Genomic DNA, 27,368 nt, shown 5'->3' with positions numbered 1-27,368 from the left:
AATATCAGAAAGTTTCTCCTTAAGATATTAAAAGTGCGGCGTTACATTTAAGTGTGTCGTAGGCTATTTGCTCGGGCTGCTGGTTGGTCGTTTGATCCATTTTATCATGTTTGACAGCGCAAAGACGCTTGTATGTTTAGTCTGAGACGTGGGACGCGACTATCCTTAAGCTCTTAAATAAATGTCGCGTTAAACGGGCGCGCAAACACAAGTTTTCCCTCTCAGACTCCGCTGGAGTCGCCTTTAGGGTCCTCAAATATGTACTCAAGACAAAAAGGTTATTACAGGAGTTACCTTAAACAATATCTGGAAGCTCTCGTTTAAATTCGCGTGTTCGTGGAGACTCTTAATGGATCATAATTTCTGTATTTCTTATATCAACTAAGTTGTCCTATGCCCCACCCTCCCCTCAGCTGGGAGCGTTTTTCCCCCTCCTTCCTTCCCTCCCTTCCTCCCTCCCTCTCTCCCTCCCTCTCCCTCTCTCTGTTTTAATGTGCAGCTGCCATGTAGCAGAGGGGGGAACAGCTGTCTGGAGGAAGAGCCAGCCCGCGGAGTCAGTCACATTCCTGGCTGGGATTCGATGACTGAACCAGACACAAACAAACAGAGAGGGCGAGAGAGAGAAGGAAGGAAGGAGAGAGAGAGAGAGAGAGAAGGAGAGAGGGGGAGGGAGAGAGAGAGAGACTCAGTGAGAGCGGAGACAGACTGAGAGTACGCCAGACTAAGCAGACGAGACACATTTCAAGCGCAAATTAGGATTGCGTGAAACCGCAGGAGCGCAAAGAGACGCAGAACTCGGCGCTTGTGCGTTTTTTTTTCTACCAACGCCGGTTTGGAGTCGAGGAGTTGTCGACTTTAAGTGCGGGATCGGCCAGCGCCTGCACATTCGCGAGTCTTCAGTTTTCCGAACAGACGCGTTGGGAAGCTTCTCCGGTGACATGGAAATGCGCGTTACTGAGCGTGTGGCCGGATGCTGAGAACGCCCAATCACTTTGAGGTTTCATTTTGAGTTTTGAAATCTCCTCGGTTCGCTACAACATGGAGGGTGCGAGCTTTCAGCCCCATCCCGGACTTCAGCAAACTCTGAAGCAGTTTCATCTGAGTTCCATGCGCTCGCTCGGCGGACCGGCGGCGTTCTCCGCTCGGTGGCACCAGGACTCGCTCTTCGGCAAAGATGGGAAATCCGCGGAGATCATGCTCGCCATGCCCGCGCAGACGCCCCCGGTGATGTCCGGGCCACTTTTTATCCCGTCTGATCGATCCACAGAAAGGTGCGAGACGGTCCTGGAGCGGGAGACGATCTCCTGCTTCGTGGTCGGGGGCGAGAAGCGCCTCTGCCTGCCGCAGATCCTCAACAGCGTCCTGAGAGATTTCTCCCTCCAGCAGATCAACTCGGTGTGCGACGATCTGCACATCTACTGTTCCAGGTGCACGGCGGACCAGCTGGAGATCCTCAAAGTGGTGGGGATCCTGCCCTTCTCGGCTCCATCCTGCGGGCTGATCACGCAGACGGATGCTGAGCGCCTCTGCAACGCTCTGATCTACGGCGGTACTTACCCTCCTCACTGCAACAAGGAGTTGGGCTCCCTGGAGTTGGAGCGGACGGAGAAGAGCTTCAAAGTCTACCACGAATGTTTCGGCCGGTGTAAAGGTTTGTTTGTGCCCGAACTCTACGTCGGGCCGGGGGCCGCCTGCATCCAGTGCATGGACTGCAGACTCATGTTCCCACCGCACAAGTTTGTGGTTCACAGTCACAAGAGACTGGAGAACCGGACAGTTCACTGGGGGTTCGACTCCGCCAACTGGCGGGCTTATGTACTCTTAGACCCGGACTACAATGGGAAAGAGCAGAAGAGTCACCTGGAGCAGCTGCTGAAAGAGTTAAAAGGAAAATATGATCTGACCTGCAAGCGCTCCAGCATATCCTGCAGAGTAAGTGTGCTCAGTTTCACTTTTTATTCGCCACTTCTGTGTCTCCTCGGTGCGTTTTTGTGTCTGTGGGTGTTTTTTGGTGGCACGCTTCAGCTCTGACATTGTCATTCTTTAAGGAGGCGTCCTCCTTCTGTCTCCAGAAATGTGTTTTTCACTTCTCTCCATTCATTCTAGCTTCCATCCAGCCTACGCACAACACCACACCTTTTCCGCCTGCCCCCTCCACCCCTGTGCTGTGAAACACCTCTCATCCCATTCATGTGTGAAGGCGATGACAGCGAGGCCCCTCACTGTCAGCTGACATCCCTGAGCCCCCCACTCATCCTCTAAAATCTCCAGCCCCACACCCCCCCAGTCTTACTCAAGGGCATCTCTATTATGATAAATGGATTCTCAATGATATATTTTATTAGTGCAAGAGAGGGAAGGGGGGAAGGGGAGCACATTATGGAGCCACGAGGTGGGGAATGGGATAAGCATTTAATGAGGTTTGGTGCGTGCGTGTGTGTGTGTGTGTGTGTGTGGAGGGGGGGTTGCGTGTTTGTGCATGTGTTTTGCTGTCCAGAGGCCCTGCGTGGGTCAGAGATGTAGAGTCTGGACAAAGGGCTGGGAGACAAGGTGGCCGTTCCTCCGTTACACAGCAGCTGTTGTGTGGGACTTTGCTAATGAGTGGACATCTCTGTATGCATCACCATGGCGCCGCTCCAGCCTGAACCACAGCTACTATCTCATAGGAGAGGAGCACTGACTTCTGTAAAATAGCCCGTTTTTAACCGTCCTGAATGGCCCGCGGTGGACCGGGGCCTTTCTGGCCCCCCACCCCTCTAACGCGGGGCCTCCGAGTGAGTTACACGCTCCCTGGAAGCGGCGAGTCCCCCACTGACAGCCTTTCATCGTGTGTGATATACTCGGAGGCCGAGCACCACGGAGGCAGCCTGGTGGAAGGGGCAGCGCGTGCCCGCCGTGGCTCACTGTCCCAGTTAGCAGACAGGCCCGGTCCTCGGGGAGCTGCACACCAGCGCTTTCCCCCATACATCAGGCTGACAGGCTGAGCTGCTGAAAGGCCGGACGGGGAGCTCAAAGGCGGCGCCTGGCTCGTCTTACGCGTGAAACAAAAACTCAATGTTATCAGTCGGCCTCAGACTCCCTCTGATGTCAGAGTGTTTTATTAATAAGAGTGCAGCCTGGAAGGTTTGCTCCTCTCCTCTGGCTGTATCATCTGTCTAGACTCCCACCTGATGTACTTTAGGCTGGCGGTTGGTGCAGCTACGCCGCTGCTGGAAGACCCTGCTGCAGATAACAACTGCTGATACAGCTTGATTTCCCCCCCCCCCTCCTTTATGTACCACGAGTGTGGAAAATTCTGGAAATGCGCTTCAGTAGAATTCCAGGGATATTTTTTTTTCCTTGGTAGAAGGCGAAAACACGAGCGGCCTTTTGCAGCTTCCACACTGGAACAGAAGCTGGATGAGAGGAGGGAGCGGTGCCAGCTGAGCATTGTGTCTGTTTTGCATCAGATGCAGCATTTGGTCATTTATCCCCTGGCCTAATGTGCAGGCTGAGGGCAGATTGCTGAGAGGAGGCTGCAGATTTTCTCATTCAGATGATGCAGGGTGTGTGCGAGCCGGGCCTTGACATGTGTTGTCAAAGGGCCGTAACCCCTGACCCTGCTCCAAAGACAATGACCCGGCCTTCCCCCATTCTTTTCACACCATCCAATCACATGTCCCAGTGTCCAGTCCACTGGCCAGATGGCTGTCTGATAAAGGACGGAGGGATCTACAGTGGGCAGACAACAGACCTTTCTCTTAACTGCACCTTTTCCAATATCATTTTGTGATTCTTATAGTCTTTTACATTTAAAAAAAAAAAAAAAAAGGAAATCTCAAGGATATTTGAATAGGAGCCTCAATCAAATGACTTGTTTAATTGTGTTAAACCTTGCGTGTAATCGTCCGCATGGCAACTCTGCTGATTAGCATGAAAGTCATCAAGAAAGAGGATTGGAATTAGGGAAAGTTTCCCTCGCCTTTAAAGTCCAACACTTAACTATTAAAAAAAAAAAAAAAACGTAAGGGCATTGCAATCGATCATCCGGCTGAGAGGCGGCTAAATGAGGGTTCTGGAGGATTGAGACCGCCCTTTAATGGAAAGGCTATTAAAACCGTTCTCAAACCCCAAGCTAGCCAATCAAGAGGAGCCAAAGGGCAAAGGCTCGTTCTCCCGTTTCATTTATTAGGTCTTGTTAAAATGGAACGTACGATAGATATGATCAATTTGTCGTCCGGGTGAGCCGAACCGGGTTTATCTCGGATTGCACGAGGGTGTCTTTATGTATGCAAGCTTGTTTGCTTGTAAACAGCAGAGTGTCATGACTGGATCAGCTGTGTGGGGACAGATTAAAATGAGCTCTCCGCCGGCTCATTTCCATTCCCATCTGTCTGCTGACCTTTGGGAGGCTCTGAGAGCTGACACGGTGCATCTCTTTGGTCCGCCATGGGCCTGTCTGCCCGGCGCTGACCCAGTCAGCTAAGACCCATCCCACCCACATTACCCAGATATGCACTCAGGCCGTGAATCTTCAACCTCGTCCTGGCCCTATTTTATCTATTTATTTTATCCCAGATGCTGCATTATTATGTAACTTGTGCTCTTGTGTGATCCTCCAAACCCCCTCCTCAGCATCCTACCCCCACTGACCCGCCTTCCCCCCCTACCAAAGCCCATCACCCCGCCGTTGCAATGACTAAGTGTTTTAGCTAAAGCAGGGACAGCATGTCAAGGCAAAGGGGTGTCAGGCGCTCCCAGGGGTTGTGGCCTTCATTCTGGCAGAGGTGACCCCCTGTTAAAAGGGTGTCAGCTGGGGGTCTGTCATGGGTGATGTGCGCTAAAGACCTGCCGCCTCCTTTGTTCAAGGGGCAGGCTTTCAGAGGCTGTGAAGTGCAGCCGCTCCTCTTTGTTAGCGCTGTGTTTCTTTAGGTGCCGTGTGGACAGGGCTGCAACCTCCAGCCTCCTCCGGGCTGGGAACTCCACACTTCTGAGTTTGCCATGTCACCAGTTTCCTGGTTATGTCCTCAAAGACGGAGCGGAGAGCGTCATGGTGTCTGCATGTCTGAGCGAGATTAGGCAATACTCCATTCATTAGTGCGTATCAGCTTTTCACCGTGGCATTTTATTTTTACTATCTCTCCAATCTCATTAGAGCCTCCCATAAACCCCTAGCTGTCTTTATATTATACCACTTGCTTCATTTTAAACTTTACTATTAATTATCACCACAATAATAGGTTTTTAATGTCCAACATCCACGTGCAGGCTCTCTAGGGAAATTTAACAAGAATTTTTCTCTACTGCTTCATATTAATAAATGAATTAAGAATTTCCTTCCATATGCCTTTATTGAGAGCAGTATTAACATTTGTAAGGTTGCCCCGCGAGTCAAGGCAAGCTGACCAAAAATGTTGACTAAAAAAGCAGCATTGAGAACTGGTTATGCAGAAGAGTTTGTGAATATATGAAAGCCTGAATCCAAATGGGTGTCCCACAGTGACTTTTCTTTTGTGCCCACAGCTCAGTCAATGCCGCCTTATGTGTGACAGACGTCTTGTGTGATTCACGGGGTAAGGGGAGAAGCATGATTAGTGCTGATTGGTGATGATGAGGGGAGGGGATGAGCTCTGGGTGCGAATGCAGTCAACAAGCCAGCCGTTCGGCCCGTTTGTAGCAGAACAGATGCCTGTATTGGAATAGTGTTGTTCCAGAATCATCAATTCCTCCTCGATCACCTCCTGATTTCCAGCTATGTGATTAAGAGGCAGACCCATCTGGTGTGGAGACAGGAAATCCTGGATTCTGCATCTGCTTCTGGCCGAGCGGCTAAGCCGCTGCAGTCGGGGCAGGGTGGGCGGGCGGGTGGGTGGCGGAGTTTAAACGCTCATAATCCTACATAACCCCTGGAATGTAGAGACCACGGCGCACGTCAAAACTGTCATCCTCTCTGGACAGGGTCTTCGGGAGCGCGGATTCACTCAGCGAGCGTCAGTCACGGACCGTCTCCTCCCTCTTCAACCCACTCAAAGCGTCCTCAAATTTATAACCAGTCCCTGTGGAATTTTGTAATTAGAGCACGAATTAGATATACTGCTGCGAGGATGATGCGCCGGGAAACCAACAGCTGCGCAAACCAATTGGAGCGCTTTTCTTGGGAGACTTCAGAGGCCAGAGACACGAGCGCTGCTGCAATATTTATCCCCTCAAAACGCGTCCCTCCTAAGCTACGTAACTGTGAGGCTACATTGGAGAATCTCTAATCGAGCCGGAGCCCTGAGCAGAAGTTGGCCCTGCTGGTGCCATATGACAAATCCGCATGCTGCTCTCGCCTACAATCCGCCCACCAACCACCTCCAAAGCTATCATAAGGATTAGCTCAGGCGGCTAAACTAAACAGACTGCTCAGTGTTCAGACGGCATTTGGTCCAAATCTTGCTCTCCCCTCCTGTTCTGATGGCTAACAGATCGAAACCGGGCTGCTGTTGGTTCTCTCGCAACTGGTGTAGCACCAGGCGGCTCCACGCTGCTGCATGTGGCTGTGAGAGACGAAGGATGAATGTTTTAGGGATTTACGCTAGCGCCTTGCTCTTTGGGATATACATAATTGATATTTTGGATTGGGATGGTTTAGGTTAAGTTTGAATTCACTGCCGAAGGAAGGGGGGGGGGGGTACGGCAGGGAGACGGGAGTGTACTTGTCGGGCTCAACAACTCTACAAAAACAGCTAGCTTGTGTTGTGAATGTGGAGGGCGAGGAGGTGTGTCTCAGTCTTCAGAGGCCCCCTCAGACTCCACACACAGTCAGAGAGGACTCATCCTCAGTCGGAGTCTACTCCGTACACTTGTGATGTGATTGGAGGGCGGCTGTGGTTGCTAAGCAGAGCTGCTCTTCCTGTGCTAAATAAGAACTTCGTGCTCTCTGGCTGGTGGGCTCAAAGAAGCGCGCCAGTTTACACACGCGAGCACGCGCAAGCGCTCACACACATGTGGAAACGAGCACACAGAGTCATAGTGCACAGACCTGTTACTGTACAGAGACCTCACCCACCCTCTTTCACCGTGACCTCCACACTGAGACTCTGTGTGTCTCTTTCCTCCTCCCCCCCCCTGCTTTTCATGTTCCTCCTCCTCCTCCACTGTGTAACACACTCGCTTCTCCCACAGGCCACCGGCGTTTAAAGCTCCCCTCTCCATCACCGAGCCCTCCTCGTCTGACACCTCCGCCGCCCCGCCGCCATCATTCACCTCCTCCATTTGACACCTCCTCGACCTTGTTGGACACACTCATAGACACGTGTGTGTGTGGTGTGTGTGTGTGTGTGCGTGCGCGCACACATACACACTCACACAGACGCAGGCTCTCCTCCACTGAGATCTCCTACTGCACTCCCCCTCAAACTGCATTATACTTAGATCTCCACCTCCACTGTAGTGAGCACATGCTGTATCAGTCTGTATTCAGATTGGCCTACATACGCCACGCATGTATCACTGCACTCTTCCACGCATGTGAGGGCTGCTCACATGATGAAAAGAGATAGAGAAGAGATAGATAGATAGATAGATAGATAGATAGATAGATAGATAGATAGATAGATAGATAGATAGAGACCCTCATACGTCGTTCTCCCCCCGGCTGAGGGGCCCCCGGCGAGCCCCTCAGACCAGCCCACCATGCTCCCTTGCATAGATGGAGCAGGGTAGCGGCGTCAGCAGGCCTCCATAACCAATGAATTCAGCGCAACCGTCCCCTTTTGCGGCGAGGTAGAAACGTATTCAGTGGGTATTGTGCTCACCCCGGGATCTGTCACGGTCGGTCTCTGCCACAGCATCCTGCTCCCAGCTGGTGACACCCCCCCCCCCCCCCCCCCTTCCCATCCCTCTTTGACCTTGTTAGCTTATATTTATTATCCCAATGAGAAGCAGAATTTCCTATATCTCCTTCACTCCACCCCTCGTTGCTTGGCGTTAACCGGCTGCCCCACCTTGTTTTCTGCTCTTTTCTCCCTGCATCAATGCAGCAGGGTCCACGTTTAGACAGACAGGCATACAGATGAGCCACAGTCACTCGCATGCTGAGAACACCTCTTCCCTCATCCCCTACTTCCCCTTTATGCAGGTGTCTAATACTTGCAGGCTGTGCCCCTCACTGTGCCGGCTGCCCGGCAGGGCTGCCTGCCTCATTTGTGCTCGTGGCGTTGACAAGCGTCTGGCTTTATTTGCAGCCCGTCGACAAGTGCAGACACAGATGGCCGCGGCCTGAAATAGAGCAGTCCCACACTTTATCCTATAACGAGGCGACTATTATAAGCCGCGTGTCTTAAACAGCGACCAGCTCCAGGAGAAGGTTCGTCCGCACATCATCTTAAAAAAAAAAAACGCCAAGCTGCTTTTCACATTATGGTGAAAACTGACTGGGAGTAATCACCTCTTCCCTCAGTGCCAAAAACCTTAATCTGCAGCTCAGGTGGTGCAAGCTTGTGTCAGCTTCTGCGGTCAGCGGAGGGTTCCATACGCTCGAATATTTGGGTGGGGGTAGGGGGGATAATATTTTTGGAAAATAAAAATAAAATGGCTGTCAGACCGTACAAAGCTTTTTCCAATACTAATAAATGTATTTGTGACCTGGTGTCAATTGTCTGTGCCCTATCAAATGCATTCAAACGGCATCTGCCCCATATGGAATGCATGAATTATTCCAGGGGTAATAGCAGGGCATTGTTGGTTCATACTTCTGCACAAAGACACCCATCTCTGCATGTCCATATTTAATTCACCCCTTTCAGCTGCTAAAACTGTACAGTCTGCACGTACAATGAGTCGCTCCAAAGAGATTAGTCACCCTATCATCAACGCAGCTCCCTAATTTCTGCGCCTTTGTTGCGGTGCAGTCCGGGCTAAACGGGATAAAGGGGTTTGGCTGGACACAGTGGGAGGAAGTGGCTTTTGTGTTGCTAGCAGGTGCAGCGGAATGACGGTTTTTGGAATGCGCGCGGCCGCGGCACGCACGCGTTCGCTCCCGCATCTGGCCCGGGCCGGGAGGGGATCCGCCGCTCCCCGAGTGCGGCTGAGATACACCAGGAACCTCTGGAGCACCACTTGAGCCCTCAATCACAGGGTTCCTGAGGGGTTTGCAGTAAATTCTTCAGGCGAATGGTTTTTGCCCCCCCCCCCATTCCTCCTCCCCCCCTCCCTCTTTTTCTGCTCACATCTGGTGAACAGTGCTAGCACCCCTGTCATCTTTTACTGCGTTGAGGTCATTTCCACCCTATCGGTAAAGTGGAAACACATGATGTGGAGGGTTCGGCCTTAATGGGGTGGGGCTGGCATGGACCTGCTCTGACACAGCTTTACAGCCACGAGCTGCCAAAACAAACTCCCCGAGGAATGCCTCTGCCTTGAAAATGAAAGACACTTGGGTTTTTGGTAGAACATATATATTTACATGTTTCATATCTGACAACTGTAATTATTTACTTCTTTTAACATGTGCAGCCTTCTCTGCAGCACATGGCTTGGGTAGTTCCTGGGTTGGAATGGCTGAGCAGAGGGGGAGGGAATGCAACAGAGTTGCCTATAAAAATGCAAAAATGAGGGGTTTTTGTTTGTTCTTCTGCAGCGCGCCGCCGCCGTTGTCTCACGCTTCATCTTCGCTGTAAAATTCTTATCCTTCCCCTCCTGAGCACATCGCTGATTCCAACTGGCGAGCCCGGTAGACCTTGGCAGACGCTTGAGATAAAGTGTGTACCCTCGAATTTAATTGGGATTCTCCTTCTGTAATAATGTGGATTTCCTCGATCCCGCCGCGCCGCTCGTATTGAAATTCTTCACACCACAGCCCGCCGAGTTTGCCATTCTCGGGAAAGCGGGCCTGTCTTGTTTGTGAAAACTGGGCTCTGCCATCTGACAGAATTTGGATTTCTTGACAGCGCATTATTAGAGTCTCCTCCGTACGAATTAACTGCTCTGTCACGTTGACTTCTTTTTATGGCCCCCGCCGTCTCCTCCAGTGCATTCTCCTGCAACATAATGAACCCACTGTTCTCTTTTAAACAGTTAAAGACTTCTTGGATGATTTATTATTAAGGATCTCGACGGAACAAACCGTTTTAATGGAGTTTTACGGCACGGATCTCAACGTCTCTCGGAGCGAATTCCAGTCACACTGTGGTTTCCATTTTGTGGTGGGCAGAGCTGTAGTGTAAAAAGGGGGTGGGCTGCACTCAGTCAGTTACTGTCTGTGGGCAGACTCCAGGCAGAGTGAGCAGCTGCATGGATTTCTATTCCTGCTGTCCAACAAGGCTCCATCATAGGCTGCCGCAGCACTCGTTATTGAGGGCACACACTCCGGTGCTGCATGCTTCTGTCCTCATTACCTCTGCAGCAGCTTAGCTCCCTGCCTTTGTTCTCTCTCTTGGCTTGAAATGGGAGAATATGGAGAGAAGTGCTGAGGCTGCACTTAGCTCTGCTGCCCACAACTTCTGCCGCACAGGAAAAAACACAGCGCAGACAACCGCTTCACACACCCCCACCCCACCGCCCATTCACCCACCCGCCCGCCCCCGAGCCCTCTTGTCTACATATTTCCTCAAACCCAGCGCAAAGGGGATGCTCCGGTTTGATTCATTGTCTTCAGCCAGACGCACTTTCTGCTGGATGCGTCAGTGTGCTTTAAGAGGTGTGTTTTCTTTTTTGTCCTGACCGAACGCCCTCATTACCAGCCGGCTGTGTGAAAGGTCCTACAGTCGAGTTCCTCGGAGGCGTCAAACAGCAGCCGTGGCTGGAGGGACAGTAAACTTTTACCACGCTAATAACCCACAGTCACAGTTACCTTAATGGCTTAGGCAGCCACGCAAGGGGTTGCCTGGAGGTCAGGTTGAATTGTAGGACATAAATGGTAGATTCCAACTGGCAGAACAAATGAAGGAAGAAGGGGGGGGAGAGGAAGGGCATCTGAGGTAAGAAGAGGGTGAGGAAAGTTGTTATCGAAGGAGCAGATGATCGTTTAAATTGATTTGCAGTGAAAGATGCTATTGATTGGACGGCTGTTTTATAACGCGGCGATCTTTGGCCTTTTAACCCCGTTTCCCACCCAGTCCTGCACACTCACAAACCTTGGACTCAGTCTGAGCATGCCGTCAAAGGGCACAACTCCTACACAAGCGGCGGGCGAGTGAAAAGATTTGAGTGTGCCCAGTTCTCGGTAGAAAACTGGCGCAGAGACCGTAGATGCGAGAGAGGAGGCTGGTTATTGGAGTTCAAATCTGTGCTTTTTTTTTTGAGTCCCTGGCTGAGGTGGACGTGTCTTGAGAGTGTTTGTTTTAGGTGAAGTCAGTGCTGGAACAGTGTGTCGCGAACCACCGGCCAGACTGCGGTTCTGCGGCTCAGTTTTCGACCTGAATGCAGACGGCTCTGTTTGTTTTGCTTCTCCGTTTCTCAGGGAGAAATTTAGACACAGCCAAAGTCCTGCGCTCACACCCAAGGCACGCAAATAAAATCCCTTCTTGGAGAAAGAAGGGAGGGAGAAAAAGTGCTGTACCTGGGTGTAGTCGTATATCTGAGCCTGACCGCTGTCCCGGTGCAAGAATACACATCTACTGGTGTCCCTGCTCCCCTGCTCTTGTAAAAGAGCTCTTTAGGAGATGAGATGACATTTGACTGTTTCGGCAGCAGGATGTTTGTGTGTTTTTTTCCAGGCCTTTTCATAAATAGCAGTTTTTATGTCGCTGAGGTCAACTGGTTTTACTAGGCTGGAGAGGCAAGTCCAGAGGCGAGGAGGCCACCCCACCATCTGGCAGCCATAAAAGGGGGAACAGGAGGTTTTTAGAGGGGGTTTATGGGATGGCAGGGTGAGACAGCGAGAGGCGGGGAGACACTGTGGATGTGGACTCTGGTTGCCCCGAGCTGTACGGCTTCCTCTGCAGGCTGAATGACAGGTCAGAAGTTCAATGCCTTCCTTTTCATCCTGCATCTGCCCCGTGAGGTGAAGGAGGTGACGGCCGGATCGGAGCGCAGGACGTCCCAGCCAAGCCGCTGTGGATAAATGTATTTTCTGGAAAGTTATCTCTGTCGTGCGTTAATGAGCGGGTCGTTTGGAGTTAATGAGCTTGTTGTAAAGAAGGATTTCCTTCAGGCAGGAAAGAATAATTGAAAACGAATCGAAACTGCAATGTGAACTGATTAAAGATTGTAAAAACTGGGATTAATTTGTGTACCTCGTGACTCCGAGCCCACAATAATTCACAATAAATAGCTCAGGATGTCTCATTCTTCTCTCCGCGCTCCACCAATCAGTGCTCTTGGCAGACAAAAAGAAAAGATAAAACATTCAGGATGTTGTGTCAAAGTAGCTGCCAGTGCCACTGTGACAAGCAGATGTGCAGACTGTTGTTTTTTTTTTTGTTCGTTATCCATCTTTTCCAAACCAAACAGTCATCACTGCACTACGCTGGTGACTGACTCAATAAAATGAATCCAGAATTTGCTCGAGCATGTTCAGATGAAACAGGCAAAGTTTCCGGCACACGAGCTCGTCAGACGTGACGAAGACAAATGGAAGACAGATACAAGACACAAGCACAATCGCCAAAGTAACACAGTCGTGGCAGCCAGACGCAGGAAGCACTGCGGCAAGAAGAGCCACATCAAATAACAGGCTACAACTGTATCTTTAAATGTCTGGATGAGTATTTTGTCTGAAAATTGAATCATTTCCCGCTCTGTGAAAATCATCACACAAAACTGTTACTTTCAAATAATCCTGCTAACGAACGGACAAACTCACGGCAACAGGCATTAGATCAAATACAAATCAACATAAAGTGCGACGATTTCACAAACAGGCGCTTTGAAATTTAAATAATCTCTCATTGTGCTGCATTTCAGTCCCGTGTCAAGCATTAGCGCTCCGTCAGCTTTTAAATGTTATAAACTGAGGATTTATTTTCAAAAATTCTGATTTGTCGGGTGGGGGGGGGGACAAAAATGCTGTTAATCTTTGTTGCCTGTGTGAAGTGATGCAGACAACAGACTGGAGGACTACAGATGGTCCAGAATTATGTGCTTAGTGATTCAGTGGCTCGCTGTTGTTTAGAAATGTGTCAAGTGCACACCAGTAAAGAGCGGCGCTGCGTGTTGGGCAGGTGCACGTCCGCCATAAAGGCAGGTTTTATTTTCCCTGCAGATCTGATCAAGGTCGGCATGACAGCTTCGCTTGCATACTGGCGTTTGAGTTTGGGGACATTCTCCTGGACATTCCAGCAGTAAAGACGCCCCTGAGAGTCTCAGTTAGCCTCTTCTGGAAGATTTCATATCCGTTTTTAAGAGCTTGAGCTGCGACTGTCTGCCTCATCTCAAGCTGGATGCTCATCCTTCTGGGCTTCTTATTTTGTTTTATTTTTTTCTTTCCAGAATGGGGTTATCATTGGAGAGAACTGGGCTGCTCTGCTGACTCTGGCATTGATACCTCCCATAGAGATTTCGTCTTTTGTTATGCCGCAGCCGAGATGTGTTAACCCTTAAGCCCCTTCAAGATAACATTTGATAAAAACGTTACAGAGGTCTGTTCACCGCGCGTCCACGCCCTGGCGCGTAAACATTCCTCCCGTTTCACTTTGAAAATATCAGCCATAGCTTGTGTGTTTGCTATTACCTTTGGTTAAAATGGACCTTTTAGTCTGGGGTTGGGTTTTTCAGACCCTCTGCCATTTGTATAAGCGAAGTGCTGACAGCCAAAGAATGAGAGCGTGTTTGGCAGGCACGCCCTTGTAGGTTTCTGTGTCACTCAACTCTAATAAATTTTTAATCGTTTCCTTACTGTTGGTATAGCTCAACGCGGCTGAGCTCCACCACACGCTATGTAGGGGTCTCCTGCGCCATAAAACAGGCAGGAATAATGACGAGAATAGTAAATGTAGCACACAAACACCAGCAGCATAGTCAAGTGGTAGATGGTGGATTCACTCTCTCTTAAAGCAGCACAGATCAGTTTGCCAAAATAAGAAGGAACCATATATTCTTTTCTTTCTGTTTTGCGAAACTAAATCAAATAAAGCCCTAAATTAACAGGAGGCCTATCTTCTGATGTTCCTGAGGTGTAATTACAGCACCCCCAGTGCCTTCAAAGATGCTATTTTATTCAGTTTATTGGCATTTTCATTAAAGAAGAATTATCATGACAATGCCATTAAATCTACAGCTATTGTTGCCAACACTGATTGCACTTGACAAACATTCATTAAAGCATCAAAGATGCCTTCAAAGGCACCGGTGGTGAAAGACTGCGGCGCCTCGGCGAGAGCCTCTCCAACGAACTTCAGCTCAGCCCTCACGTTTCATGTCGTACCAGCGTCTCGAGCAGCGGGCGGAAAGAAAGCACAGGCTCTTGGGCGAGGGGCTGGAAACGAGGGACTTTGCTCTTGCTTTAGTGCTTCCGTCCACTGCAGTGATTCAGGGGATAAAAATGTGGTCTGTGTCTCTTTAAGAGCGCTGGCCTGTCTGCAGAATGCATCAGTCCTGTGGAGCAGACACAGGCCAGCGGGAGGAGGACGAGGAGAAGGAGGAGGAGGGACGAAGGGAGGAGCATGGGGCTGTGCAGAGGGAGGGCTGAGCGTTACATGGAATAGCCGCAGTCTGGGCTTCCAGCCTCCTGGCTAGACTGCTGAAAGTTATTATTGAGTTCCTGTGTAGGGCCTCCCCTCCCTGCGGCTCACTACGAGGTGGACCAGGAGTACGAGAGTGGCAACGAAAAAAGTTGGCAGCCTCCCATGCCCCTTCACAGTGACCTTACGCACAACAAGTACAAGAGCATTTTATTTGATTCTGCGTCTTCGCTATAGGGGGGAGGACAGGCGCGTTGAACACACCTTTAACTGCGGTACAGCTGTTGGGCGGCAGCTGTAAGGGCAGCCCTGCTCGTCGTCGTCTTAGGTTACGCTTTAGCAGACATGTCCTGTTTTCTTAGGAATGGCTGTAACTAGTCAAGACAGGAAGGTTGACAGTTCATCAGCAAGAAGCAGATGTTGAATCCTCGGTGCCTAAAGAGCACAATTCAAGCGCAGGTGGCGGGAGAACGGTCGCCATAACTGTCGCAGTTTCCGTAACACAAGACTTAAACGCGAAGATTAGCCACAGTAAGAGTGAGACGCGCGTGTTTTGAATGCTCAGCTCAGGGTTGGGCCATGGTGATTTATCTTGTCTAACCTGCAGACTTCGGATATTTGCCGGGAAAGACTCGTTGAGATTACACATTTACACACGCCGCTGCCTCCTGCAGGCCTGTGCCGGCTCGCAGCGCTAATCCCAGGGCTGCCTTCCCCCTCAGCAGCCATGCTAGCCCTGCAAGGAAGAGTCCTTCCAGCTCAACCTGCCCAGAGAGAGACAGACTTTTATGTAATTCCCCGTCCGGTGTTTTTGTTCTGAACCTGCTGTTGTTTCAGGCGAGGCTCCCTCGGGTTAACCCAGCTGCTGCCTGTCCTACTGTACCCAGGCCAAAGACCCAGGACCATAATGCACCCGAGGCTCCTCAGCTTTCCTCGCACATATCTACTGTACCATGACGCACGTGGGCTCTGGCGAATTCCAGTGTGCGACTTCATTCACAGCCATTGCAATCATTCGATTTTCAAAAAAAAACAAAAACATCTGGGCCAGGGTTTTTGCAGGAAAGCTGGATGAGGAGGGGAAAACCCTGGCGCAGAAATGAGAATTTTGTGGAGTTCTGTTTGTTGAGTCAGAGCTTAGTTGGGCTCCACTGTTATGCGGTTGCCATGGAGAAAAACATAGGTTCTTGTGCAATAAAACTCATCCAGGAAAAGTCATTTCCAAGAGTTTTTCAGAGTCGAGAAACAGACGGCAAATTGCAGAATTCATGAGGTGCTGCGGTCCACCAACCGCCCCTCTCAGCCCTCCATTATAGTGCTCATATTCATTTTATGGAAGCTGCCAGGCTCGAGCCCTCTCACCTAATTACTTCTGTAAGAAGATATGTTTTCCTATGAACGGAGGAGGGGAAACAAAACCAGCATTTAAGGATGGAATGTGTGATCTTAGGAACGGATGTTGTGGGTGTTTTATCCCCTATTTCCCTTACAGACAATTTTCTCGAACAAGTGGAAACAAGTGAAATGCTATTTGATCTCTGTCAAATATTACTGTATACACACGCGCGTTGTGAGGCCCTCGTACACATGAGTCAGGCGGCCCCTCTGCCAGAGAGGAACATTTTTGCAGTAACTCCGAGTGTAGTTTTGGAAATGTGTTGACAGTTAATTGGTTGAACTCGCTGGCTTTCCTGAATGTCTCCAGGAGTGAATCACTTCTGTTACATCAAGGCTCCTCAATGCACTTTAATATGAGCCCTTTCCTTTGCACCATTTCCTGCCTCCATTAGTACATTTCAAACGCACATTGTCATCTTTGTTGTTCTCTAGAATAGGAAAAACAAACCAAAAAAATTCCCTTTGATGGTATGCGGGAGCGCAGCGCTAAAGAATGCGATATTCAACTTTCAACCTCATTTGAAGTTCAAAGCTGCGCGCTGGCTTTAGGAGCCGTATTAGGTGTCTACAGCTTTGACTTTTGAGGGCATCTCATTGTCAGAGCTGTCCGAGAACCAACTCTAGGTTTTCTAAACTGGAGGGCAGAATGGACCAGAATGGAACAGAAGGACCAGAATGGTGTCTATAAAATTCAGCAAGATTTATTGCCCCCAGTTCAACCAATTAGCTCCAGAGCATTTCCCGGGACACAGGCGGTGTTAGTCAAATGACATCATATTGGGACCCTGAGTGAGCGGCGACCTTATCTTCACCTGGCCCTTTCTCAGCTTCACTGACCTTCCCCTCCCCACGCCTCTGGCCTAGGCCCCACCCCCTCACTCCTCTTAACCTCTGGTCTTCATCCCATTTTCATCGTTCCAAATAAATCTAGCACCTGCCTCCCTCTCCAGGGGGTGGGGGCCGCCCGGCGGGGCGTGCGGCACGGGTGGCAAACCGCTGACTGACCAATCCTGACGCTGTCTGGGTCTGTGCCTGAATTTAACGGCGCGGGCTGTTAGCCTGGTTGGTGTGGGGGGGTCTGATATTGCAGCTGATTTCCCTGGCTTTAGCCGCATGTGAGCGGGGACGGTGGGGGTGGTCAGTTTTGTCCCCTTAGCGTGGAGATTTGACTGCGCATCTGGCCTGTCAGTCACACAGACGCTGCAGGTCTTGACCCTGACTGAGCCCAGACTGCCACAACCAGCCGTCCCCGTGCAGTTGCTCCCGCCTCCCCGCCCCCCCCCCGCCGACTTCTCCGCCATCTCTGCCTAGCGAGGGAGGTGCGGAGGAGTCGCCCAGTACCAGGTACTGCCAGTGATATAATGGTCTGTGTATTTGGAGCAGTTACTGTTTGGGTTGCAGGGAGGTTATCCAGTGACATTTTAATCGTCTTTCTGCCTTCTTTGCCGTGGCATTAGTATTAATCTGGAGGATTAAATCCTGCCCAGTTAGACACTGGACTCGCTGTCTCGTTGTCGAGCAGAAGCCGGTGGCGTGCTCACACTGAGAACGGCGCACGCTTCCCTGCCAACTGGTGTTTTCCGTCTGGAAACAATACTTGAATAAAAAACTAAAAAACACATTACTGTTTTGTTCATGGAATTATATAATCTGGAGGCATCGCTTTGGAAACGACGGCCCACCCAACTTGTTATTGTTGTGCTGTGCCGAATCTAGGACATAGTTTCTCTCAAACGCAGATCTACAGCTACTTATGTTTTAATCTGCACGGGCCAAAATCTTTTAATTGTGTGTTCTTTTGTAGAAGCCCCTTGAAACCAAGTTCGCCCCACATCTCACGAATAGGAGAAATTCTTTTGTAGAGAAGCAATTACCATGCAGCGAGGCAGTGTTGGTGGAGGAGAGAGTGAACATGCAGAAAATAACCCCTGCTTTAAAAGATCCATTCAAGGGTTCTTTTAATTCCTACTGCATTTTATTCATGCCACTGATCAGGTGATTGATCCAAGCAGCGATGTTAATCCTCTAATATGCGTCTGAAAGCAAACGGGCATGTGCGTGTGTTTGAAGTACATTTTAGAGGTGTGAATAATAACGCTTCCTTGAAGAAGAGGTAAATTATACAGTAGATGGTTGAAATGTGCAGGAATGCGAATCACATGGGTCTCAGCGCGGTGCCAAGGGATTAAGTTGCGAGGCAAAGATGGCATTGGCAGTGCTGCGCCGAGGAGATCAACTTCTGTGAAGGCACGCACACACGCGTGGAAGTCAGAGCGCTGCCACGCAAACGCGGCGTTCTCCCGCAGACCGGCCGCGGCGCCGCCGCCGAGGTCTCGGGTGTAACGGCACTGGCTGCTCCCAACCGCCTCAGCCGTCCTCTGCATGCGTAAAAAGCCCAGGATGGCGCCCTTCTAGCCGTGTTGCAGTCGTATTGCAGATGTATTTACATCACTAAATATTTCATTTGTTTGGCTCGGAGCCCAAATAAAACGCTCGACTTCATTACCATAAGATCCTCCGCGCGTCGGCCAACGACCAGAATTGGTGCATAAATCAAATCTCCTCATAATTGTGGGACCTCTATCTCGTTTTTATTCCTGGTGTTCTTGAAAGTTGCGCAAATTAAGTTTCCACTAGGAACTCTTTTTACCCTTCAGCAGCACCAAATTAAATTCCATGGACGTAGGTCAGCTCTCTCTCTCTCTCTCTGGCTTTCTCGTTAACCTTCATTCCCCTCTGGTCACCACTCCAGCTGCTCCTACACTATAAGTGTGCTAAATGTGAATAGGAGCATAAAGGCGTATTGTGTTTCCGTGTCTCAGTGTGCTTTCCTGCCTGTGTCGGAGGCTTGTGTCTTCCCTCAGATCATGTGGCCTGATGTTTAATTCCTTTTCTTTTTTTTCTGGTACTGCGAGGAGGGGTGAGGGCGGACAGGAAGAGATGGTGGTGGTGGTGGTGGGGGGCACTCAGACAGCTATCTGCTGAATTTGGCGCTATGTCCATCTAATAATACACCAGGCAAACAGCACGTTTCACTTCCTAAGATAACTCCCCCCCCACAACCATACCAAACGTGCTCATGCTAATAATGTGTAATCTGCGGTGATATCTGTTTTGTGTCTTTTGCTCTAGGGTTTCCATGTCTCGAAATAACTCCCGAGGCCTTTAGACTGTGAGGTCATCCTCAGAGAGAGAGTCCACTGTCAACACAGGGGGGGGCACGTCCGTATCATTATGGCTGCCATCTTTGGCCCTGAATTGGAATTCGTTTCTCACAATAGATCTTTCGTGCTTTGGTCTGTGCTTTTTCTTGGCATTGTGCCTTTTCTGGATCCTGACATTAGATCTGGGATCTTGTTAGTGTCGCTGCCTTAAGCGTGGTTTCAGGATCAGTTCATGAGCAGTTTACCAACAACTGATAATCATCCTTTTAAGGGTTAAATGTTTACTTTATTCCAACATGTTTAAACCCATGAAGCTAATATATCCATAGTTTTTACCCCACTATGTTTATTTGACAGATCTGTGTCCTAGTTAATAAGAGAGCATTGATTTTAAATGGAAAACATGTGGCGAGATTGTAAAATATTTTGCATTTGTACAGATCCACCCAGCAGTTTAAAATGTCGAACTTTTTCCATCTAATCCAAACATGTTGCAATTCACATGGTACTAAAGCATATGGCTGACCTCTATTTTTACTCTGTAGCCTCTAAAATTGACTTCAGAACGTTGTTTCACGTTGTATTGCAATGAATAGCTGAGTGGAGCCGCACAGACATGGATAGTTTCCACCTTTAAGGACAAGCAGCTCGTCCACCTCATCAAGTCTCAATCCCAGAGACATTTAGGACAATCCAATAAGCGTCCCTGTAAAGCCGACCGTATGCCAGGTTCTGCATCTGTGTGTGTGTGTGTGTGTGTGTGTTTGTGCTGTAAGGGCTCACGGCACACATTACCCTGGGCACAACAGAGGCAGAGAGAGTTGATGAATTAAGCCGAGATATAGTGGAGGGAAGTGGGATCTCGTCCTGAGTAAAGAAGGTCTGGATGGTGTTTCAGGGATATTCTGAGCAGGCACCAATCATTTTCTCTCAGCTGTTAGGAGGTGACCGCAGGACTGGATATAAATCAGGGGACTGTCGTTCAATTTGTGCAGCGAGAGTGAACGGAAAGCTGCAGGCATCCCTGCAAATATCCGCACCAGACTACAGGAATCAGATTACTGAAACCAGTATTCTCTCACCTCCAACTAAGGCCGTTACCCGAGCGAGCTGCGCCAGTTGCCGTGCCCTTGAGTGAGACAGCGCCCCACTGAACACATGTCGACCTGGGGATTACATTCAGGGGTTTAGGAGGGGAAGCGAGGCTGCAATCCGAAACTGTTGTGTCTTGTTGCTGCGCGCTTTCCTTAATGCCACGCTATCGTGCAGCGCGTGTCCAGATTGAATGACCGATGCCGGAAGAAATTCAGCTGGGGGAACTATTTCTGTCCCACCAGATGAACGTCGTCCCCCGTGTTCCTCAATCACTGCTATTAGGTCTTTTTTGCCCCACCAACAATGTTAATTACTTTGATTGTGCCACGCGACATGAGCGAGTCCAGCTAATCGGCCGGTTTAGGCTAGCCTAGTAAACCGCCTGGCTCAGAGGTTACACAGTCCACCAACACGGCTCCGTGACTGACGTGTTATAGTTAGGTGTTCCTGTTGAGCTGGGCTGTTTCTCATTGTTTCCAGTTTCTCCATTCGGTATCAATTTTCCCGTCTAGTTTCTCACCGCGAACACAAAGAGGAAAGCGCAAAAATGCCCACCGGTTTGTTTCAGAGATTTCAATTTAGCTACACACTGAGTCTGTTTTAGAAGTCTGTGAATGCAGAAATTCTTCATAATAATAATAGTAATAGTGATAATAAGTTCCAGGCATCAACGACAAGCAGCAGTGTCTGCTCAGTCTTGGGTGCTCGATAAAAACATATGGTCCATTAGCTCTGTTTTCAAATGAAAGTTCCCACCATGCCCTAGTTATCATTTTATTGAGTTATTACACTACACACGGGTCAAAAGGTCCGCTCGTACGATTGCTATCGATGCGTTTGCAAACTGCCACGATCCGCCACGCCTGCGTGGAAATAGCAAGGGATTTATCCCAGTGTTGCCGTGCCATTATGCACCGTTAATTAAAAAATAAAGGGTTTCTGGGCTTGCCCCGCCGCTGTTAGACCCTGTTTACCCTACAGGTTCGCTTTGAAATGCTTCCTCATTAAAACGCCTGAAAGAAATATCATACAATAGCAGGTTGAAAAGGGCAATGCTTGAATGGAGTCTTAAAGGAGAGGCTGCACTTGGCCTTCAAGTATACATTCCTTCAGCTCAGTGCTTCCTCTGTGGTCCCGCTCCCCTGGCCCACCCCCCCCACACACACACACACCCCCCTCCCACTCAAGTCTCGGTTCCCACAGGGGACTCAGCCAAAGCAAACTCCACAGAGGAAGTCTCCCTCTGTAACCAGAAAGAGAGGGAGGTAGGGAGGGAGGGATGTCCTATCGTCTCCCTCAGTGGGGCCTGTTAGGATGTGCACGCACGCTGTTATGACTCCGTGGTCATGCTATGTCTATGATGTGGCGGTGAGTTAAGCTGTGCGGCTGCTCTCCTGTGAGGTCAGTGTCAGATTTAGCCAGCAGGTCCCTTGTGGTGTCTGGGAGTGTCTGTTTTCTGACTGTATTATGTCTACTGCGCGTTGCTTTCCTGGAGCTCCAAAACCTCAGGGTAGAAATAGTACCAGACGGCCAGACATCCTTTGTCGGGAAAACAACAGCCCAGTCAGTAATTACAGAGTCTGATTACGGCAGAGCGACAGGTCCTCGTCTGCCGGCGGCCCCTAGTCGTACAGGTGAAAGGTCGAGTCGCAGCTGATAAGGATGGAGTCAGCGGGAGCTCGCCTGGGGGAGGGGGGCCTGCAGGTGTTTAGTGGTTACAGGTTAGACGGGTAGAGATGTCAGGGAGGTCAGACACTCACGTGACCTACATCTAACCGAGCGAACCAAAGCAGAACGCCCAAGCAGACCGTGACCATCGCAAAGGTAGTGTTTATTTCCCACCCCAAACTTCAAATGAAAGCAAGATGTCTGAATGATTATCTGAAGAAGGGACGCACAAACCGGCATATTCTGGAGGAAAAGAGGACGGTAGAAAAAGGCTCCGACGGGCTGTCAAAGACTGGAGATGAATCATCAGCAAAAATGTGAAATACATGAGTCATGAAATCTGGAGTTCAGAGCCTCGATTAGTCAAAAGATCCACTGTTCCGAAGGTAAAAGTTTATCTCGCCACATGTCTGGTGTGTTCGTGTGCAGCCAGGAATTCTCAGATTTTGCAGCTAATTCAAATACATTCGTTTACTTTTCACCAAAAGTCAACGCTATTTCGACATCAGGGAGGTCTAATTGTTAGTCTCAGTGGAAACCAGGCACTTCCCCAGGTGTCCTAACAGACACCCACTCCGAGCTTCACGTGGACACACACACTTCCAAGCACACGTATGCCTCAGCACTGAAAAGCTGCGAGACGTGATTCATTACCAGGCGGGTTTCTCGCTCTTTTTGCTAAATGAGGTTTGTTATTCGCTTCCATCTCGGGGTGATTACAACAAGCCGTGATTAAGGTCTCACATCTCCGCGCGAACCCCCGCCGGATTGTTTTCTAGTGGGGGATTTAGGAGGCAGATGGAATAATGGTTTTTCCTGACAAGGAGATGGGAATGTTTGCCATTCCTGCAGGCAGAATGTCATCGTGGTGAGTAAGAGAGCGGCAGGCAGGTCCGTGCTGGCCCCCGCGCCCGCTCAGGTAAACACCTCCTCCGTCAAGTGCAGACCTGAGAGCTGAAGATGCTCCTGTTATCTCAACACTCTGCGCTCTTCACGCAGCCTCCCAGAGCCAGAAACCCACCAGCTGCCTTTCAGAATCACCCTTTTTAATGGCCTTTTTTGACACGGCTTTCTTCTCAGACATCTGATGGACGCGCTCCCCCCGAACGCGCCCGATTCGGACCGACGCAGGAACCTTCATGCATCTCTCTCTCTCTGTGCATTACAATATTTCTGTGGTTCAGAGAGTCGATCTGCTCCACCTGATGGCGCCTCTTCTGCCTGGCAGGGAGCAATGTAACCCTGCTGGCTGCCGGCCAGACCAGCTTGAGTGCTCAGCTCAAAGCCCACACACACACACGCACACACACACAAAGCTTGGAGATTGAATGCTCACACACATGCAATTTCTATCCTCCTCTTCTCTGCTACTGCTTCTTTTCTGTCGGATTTGTCTCCTTGCTTTTCCACGTTGTGAACGTTTGTGTCCTCCCGAGTGTTGATACGGAAGCTTTTTAAAAGCTCGGGATTTTAGGAAATATCCGCTGCAGCCTGCGATGTCATTTGGACATTTTGACCCCGCGCAGATCGTGACGATTGACCATTTTGTGCTCCTCTCTCCTCAGTCTCCCAGCCCGATCCCCACCAAGAGGTCTAAATTTGACAAACATCAATCTCCCGCAGCTGAAAAAGAGCAGAAACATGACTGGCTGCAATCGCTGTCAAAGTCTGCGCAGAAGGTATGAACAGTGCTTGAGCAACGCACAGTTGTTTGAAGGCCGGAGGTCAACAGACGACATTTCACATCATCATATATACTCATTTATCTTGTTCCAGGATCTCAAACAGGTCCAACTGAAGCAGAGGCCCTCCGCTTTCCGCCCATGGTCTCCTAAAGTAGCCGAAAAAGAGAAATCCTCTACTCAGAATGAGGTGGAGAGGTGAGTCATCTCTAATACTTTCAGTTTTAAATAGTCATAAATCCACCAGGGCGAGCTCTTGAAATACACACATGCTCTCTCTCTGCAGGCCCTTCGCAAAGAGCCAGGAGACTCTACCAGCTTCCAACCTGAGCATAATTCCTCTGGCACCTCCGGTCCACCCCGGTGACAGCCATGCTCCCTGCAGGGGGCCCGCGGCCATTTCCAGGCCAGTGCAGGAGCTGCATAATGGAGATGCGCAACTTGCGGTGAAACCCTCCGTTTCCCGCGCCACAAATTTGCCCGAAGACATGGACACCGACGGAGAGATCGATGTGGACAACTGTGACGATCGTGAGTGCAAAAAGTGGAGTCACGTGACGCAAGACACGTTCACGGTCACAGCTATTAGTGCTGGAACAAACCCGTAGTGTCGTTACGGGGAGGGGGAGTCCTGCACAACTCTGCCACCTGCTGTTCAGAAAAAGAAATAGCAGCTGGGTTGAAGTTCTGAGCAAAGCTGTTTAACTCTAATTTATCGGAATTTAGTGCTTCCTAAAATCACAGCATTCAATATGATTTTATCCTTTTTTGTTGTTTTAAGAACAGCCTTTAATATCATTTGGAAAAAAGAAAGTGCAAGTTAAAAAAAATAAATCAGTTACCTACCTTTTTTTTTTATGCGAGGTATATAATTTTTAATATTATGAAACAGTAGTTGTGTTAAAGTATGACTAAGGACTAAAATGAAATCATTAAAGTATAGTGTGAGAGTCACGAGGCAATTAAATGCATATACATAAAACAATGTTTTTACACTTTCTCAATGTCCTTTTTTGTGCCAGGCCCCGTGCCATCTTCATCTCTGGCTTCACCTCCGTCGGCCTGCACCAACGTGTCACCGAGTCTGACCCCTCAGAATGTCGGCCGGCCGCCCGAGGGTTCTGCCCCGCTGTCGGGGACGGTCTGTCCAGAGATCGACACCCTGAGACAGATGCTGTACAGAGGCATGGACACAAAAGAGGCCCGAGAAAAGGTCCTGCAGGAGATCGTCAGGATGAGGGTGAAGCAGGAGGAGAAGCTGGCGGCGGCCGTGCAGGCGAAACGCAGCCTTCAGCAGGTACGTCAACGTCTGATCAAACACTGTCTCGTGGTGATGTCAGAAATGTGCCAACAACCGCCAATATTTGCGCAGGAACTGGAATTTGTGAAGGTGGCGAAGAAAGGCCGTCTCCGCGAGGCCATCGAAGCCAAGCGCAACCTGCGAAAGGAGATCGAACGTCTCCGGGTGGACTGGGAGAGGAAGATGAGGGACATGGTGGACACCTGTGGACGGCTGAAGGGAGAGCTGGAGCGAGAGCGGCAGCTGCGGGCTTGTGACAAAGGCTGCGAGGCCGAGCGTCTCCGAGTCAAATACTCCGCCCAGGCGAGTGCGACCGCTCATCACGATGCGTCTGTTCAACCTCTGTATCTAACGGAGACTTTTATCTAAAAACCTGCCTCTGCTTTGCAGATCGATGAATTGCACGTGCAGCTGCAGCAGGCGGAAGCCGACCGTGAGCAGCTCAGACAGGAGCTGCAGCAGGAGAGAGAAGCTCGCCAGAGCCTGGAGAGCGTCGTCAAGGACCTGCAGACCCAGCTGGCCATGCAGGCCGAGACCAGCCAGCCCGGAGACCCCGAGGAGGCGCCGGCGGACCCCCACAGACAGACCACACAGCACGCCAACGCATCCTAAATTTGCACATTCAAAATGGTGGAGAAAAGGTGTAAATCAAAGGGAGCGTGGTTAAAGACTTGGGCGCACCTCCTTTTAGGCAAGAGTCCACGTGTAGATGATAAAACCCGTCATATATAATATGATGTAATCGAACTCTATATTACGGCGACAATATATGGACTTGTTTTCAGACGAACTGGAAAGTAGCATGATATCCGAGCATGTTGTGATAGACTTCAGCAGCGAAGAGCGCGTTTCTCCAGAAGCCTCGCTTAGACACCCACCTGTCCAAGGATTTTATTTTGGTATAAGCTATTCTGAGATGTGCAAATATGGCCACACAACACTACTTGAATATGAAGGGAAGAAACACGTCGCACACGGCGAAACATGAGCAGATGAATCTCCCGGCGCTGCATCTTATTGGTACACTCACAGGTGTCACTGCAGACCACTGGAAACAAGAGACACCGGTTTACCACTACTTACTTTTAATATCAGCTTGCTTTTTATAACTGTTGATGATGTACTTTTACGAAATGTCGCTTCCGCAGCGCTGTTAACCCACGAGAACGCCCATATTCAGACATGTACGCATGTATACTGGCTCGTTTACCTTTTTGTATTTTCAAATCCTGAAGTATTGGGGGGTTAAAGGTGAGCTGCTTTTAGATCCGCAGCTGTTTAATGTTTGGATATTTTATGGAAGTGTTACTTTATGATATTATCATGCAACTTTATTTGTTTGTTTTTCCTCCAGTGGTGTTTTTTTTTTTTTTTTGCCAACCAAACCGTGTGATAAATAACAAATATTCTTACCCAATTTAGTGCAAATACGTCTACAAATGCCCTGAAAAAACAAAAAAAATGTATCCAATAGCAGCCTGTCTTTGTTAAAATGCGGTACTTCTGATTTTTCTATTGATTATTGTAACATAATTTATATTCTAAAATAATTGCTGCCTATTGGGGAGAAAAAAACATTCATTTTTTAGTCGCTGTCAGCAGGGCTCTTAAATCAACAAATGCTGTTTATATAAACAACATTTCTACATATATAAAAATATGGATATATATTTTTTTACTTAAAAAAAAGGAATTGCACTTTTTAGAGAAAAAGAAACCTTGCGGTGTGCATCGTACTCCCTGTTACATTTTCAAAAGTTTTAACACAGACTTGGAATTGAGACACACTCCCTCCGCTGTACATAAACACAACCATATTGTAAATAAGATATTTGTCAGTATGTTTGCTTGCTCCAGACTTTAATTGATTATCAATATTATTTGTCGCTCTTACTTGAAACCAAAAAAGAAAAAAAAAGAACTATATTTGGATTTGCTAACCTGCAGTTTCTTACGTGTATCCCTGAGTATTGTTGTAATCGCGGGGCATTTTAGCAGAATGGATGTGTGTCTGAGCAAACCACCGATGCTAACCTGTGGTTTAACTTAGGATGACGCTTGTGAGCTTGACCTGTCACACCAACAGAATATTATAGTTTCTCCCTTCATTTGCTTATCCGAGAGTATTATTTGATGAATTATAGAGTATATAAATATATATATTACACCACGCCAACAAAAACTGACAAAAAGGTTGGAAATCTGCACCTACAGCTCCCTCTGTAGATAGAGTAGAATCGGAACCTCTTCGTGGTGCTCTCTGATGTTCTAGAGGAGAAACACTTATGTCTTATCATGATGATGATACCCTCGCTCAGTATTTGTTGGGTACAGTGTAATAGCAATATCCATTTTGTTAGCTGATGCTGTTGTAGTTTTGGTATGAATCGGGCCTCCGCTGGCCCCCTCGTTTCAATGTTTTCTTTTCATTTGGACAACTTGTATAATACCTATTAAAATTTAAATCAGTCCTTCAGGA

General features: G+C 49.1%; 1 protein-coding gene across 1 annotated transcript; it reads left to right on the top strand.

The window, feature by feature from the left end:
- Positions 1-554: 554 nt before the first annotated feature.
- skib (v-ski avian sarcoma viral oncogene homolog b) lies at positions 555-27,368 on the top strand. The gene is made up of 7 exons (XM_003973393.3): positions 555-1,932; positions 23,473-23,586; positions 23,684-23,787; positions 23,876-24,120; positions 24,612-24,886; positions 24,962-25,192; positions 25,280-27,368. Exons 1-7 carry the CDS (start codon positions 1,039-1,041, stop codon positions 25,499-25,501), a joined length of 2,085 nt encoding a protein of 694 aa, XP_003973442.1. The 5' UTR covers positions 555-1,038; the 3' UTR covers positions 25,502-27,368.

The sequence above is a fragment of the Takifugu rubripes genome, chromosome 19 (assembly GCF_901000725.2).
Source record: "Takifugu rubripes chromosome 19, fTakRub1.2, whole genome shotgun sequence".
NCBI classification, from domain to species: Eukaryota; Metazoa; Chordata; class Actinopteri; order Tetraodontiformes; family Tetraodontidae; genus Takifugu; species Takifugu rubripes.
The sequence above is the reverse complement of the archived record's forward strand: the minus strand, read 5'-3'. Positions and strand labels throughout refer to the sequence as shown.